The sequence below is a fragment of the Bison bison genome, unplaced genomic scaffold (genome assembly GCF_000754665.1).
Source record: "Bison bison bison isolate TAMUID 2011002044 unplaced genomic scaffold, Bison_UMD1.0 scf7180017855038, whole genome shotgun sequence".
In the NCBI taxonomy this organism is placed as follows: Eukaryota; Metazoa; Chordata; class Mammalia; order Artiodactyla; family Bovidae; genus Bison; species Bison bison.
In genome coordinates, this window is record NW_011485611.1 from 14,157 (window position 1) to 15,325 (window position 1,169).

The window sequence follows — 1,169 nt, forward strand, 5'->3', positions numbered from 1 at the left end:
AGGGCAGAGGGGCAGGCTGATGGTTTCACCTAGGCCAGAATCAACACTGGAATGGTGGGGCCCAGTACGAGGCCAGGGTAGCCCAGGAGGGGTCCCGCAACAGGTGTGTAATGGAAGGAGCAAAAGAGAAGCGGGGCTAGGCTGCTTGGTGAGGCTGGGGAGGCTCCAGGACCATTAGGAACCAGGGGGAGTCAGGGACACAATGTCCCCCTCAGCCTCACCACCATGCAGGGAAGGTGGGACTCCCCAGGGAGCCACCTCAGGGCCAAGCTGGGAAGACTATAGCCACCCCAGTCCACGTCCTCCAAGATGGCAGGAGAATGGGGGCCAGGTGGTCCAAGGAGACCTTTAAGAATCTAGGGCCATGGTAAGAGCACCCAGGGCCACAGAGGAGGCTGCACCTGGGACACCACCCCAGGGAGACCAGAATCCTGCCAGCCTGGCTAGAGTGCAGCAGAGCACGACCAACATGCTACCAAGAGAGACTCCAGGCCTGGCCAGGGCTGGGAGAAGGATCCAGGGCTTGAGGCCGCCGGAAAGCAGCTCCTCCTTTGGAGGTGCACACACTGGGAGGGCTTAGACACGGCAGGGCATGCTTGATCTCCAAAAGAATAACTGTTAGGATGCACAGGAGGATGAAATGGTATAATTACAGAGAGAGTGAGAGGTAGGGACAGAGATACACACACACATGCGCGTGCGCACGCGCGCGCACACACACACACAGACACACACACAGATGGAGGAGTGGGGAGGAGACTGAAGATGGAGAGAGAAGCCCAGGCAGAGCGAGGCCTCACTGGGCCTGACTTGGGTAGCCTGGGGCCGGAGATCCTGCAGAGATACCCCACCCCGCCCACTAACCTCAGGCCAGCTCCAAGCAGCCTGCAAGAGGGAGGGAGGGAACGAGCAAGGCCAGCGACCTGGGCTGTTCCTTGGGATGCACTCTTGGACAAGAGCCATCCCCTGCCTCCCCTCCTGGGACACATGGGTGGGACCTACTTTCTGGTCAGAGGCTGTTACCAGAACAGTGTCAGGGAGAGCAAGGAGCAGGGGAAGGAGAAGAAGAGGGAAGGAAGGGAGTCTATGAGGGGGATGGGGTTACCGTCTCAGATTCTCAGAGTCCCACAGAGGACGATCCCCGGAGCCTGGCCCTGGCCCTGCCCCTG

The 1,169-nt window shown here is 60.2% G+C and overlaps 1 protein-coding gene across 1 annotated transcript in view; it reads right to left on the reverse strand.

The window, feature by feature from the left end:
* Positions 1 to 1,169, reverse strand: part of LOC105001567 (RNA-binding protein 10-like) — a gene marked incomplete at its 3' end in the record, with an annotated part of 16,039 nt that overhangs the window by 10,349 nt on the left and 4,521 nt on the right. Inside the window, exons 2-3 of the mRNA XM_010857901.1 lie at positions 1,024 to 1,084; positions 801 to 885 (exon numbers count right to left, since the gene is read on the reverse strand). Coding sequence (XP_010856203.1) covers positions 801 to 885; positions 1,024 to 1,084 — 146 coding nt within the window. The remainder of the gene's footprint in view (positions 1 to 800; positions 886 to 1,023; positions 1,085 to 1,169) is intronic.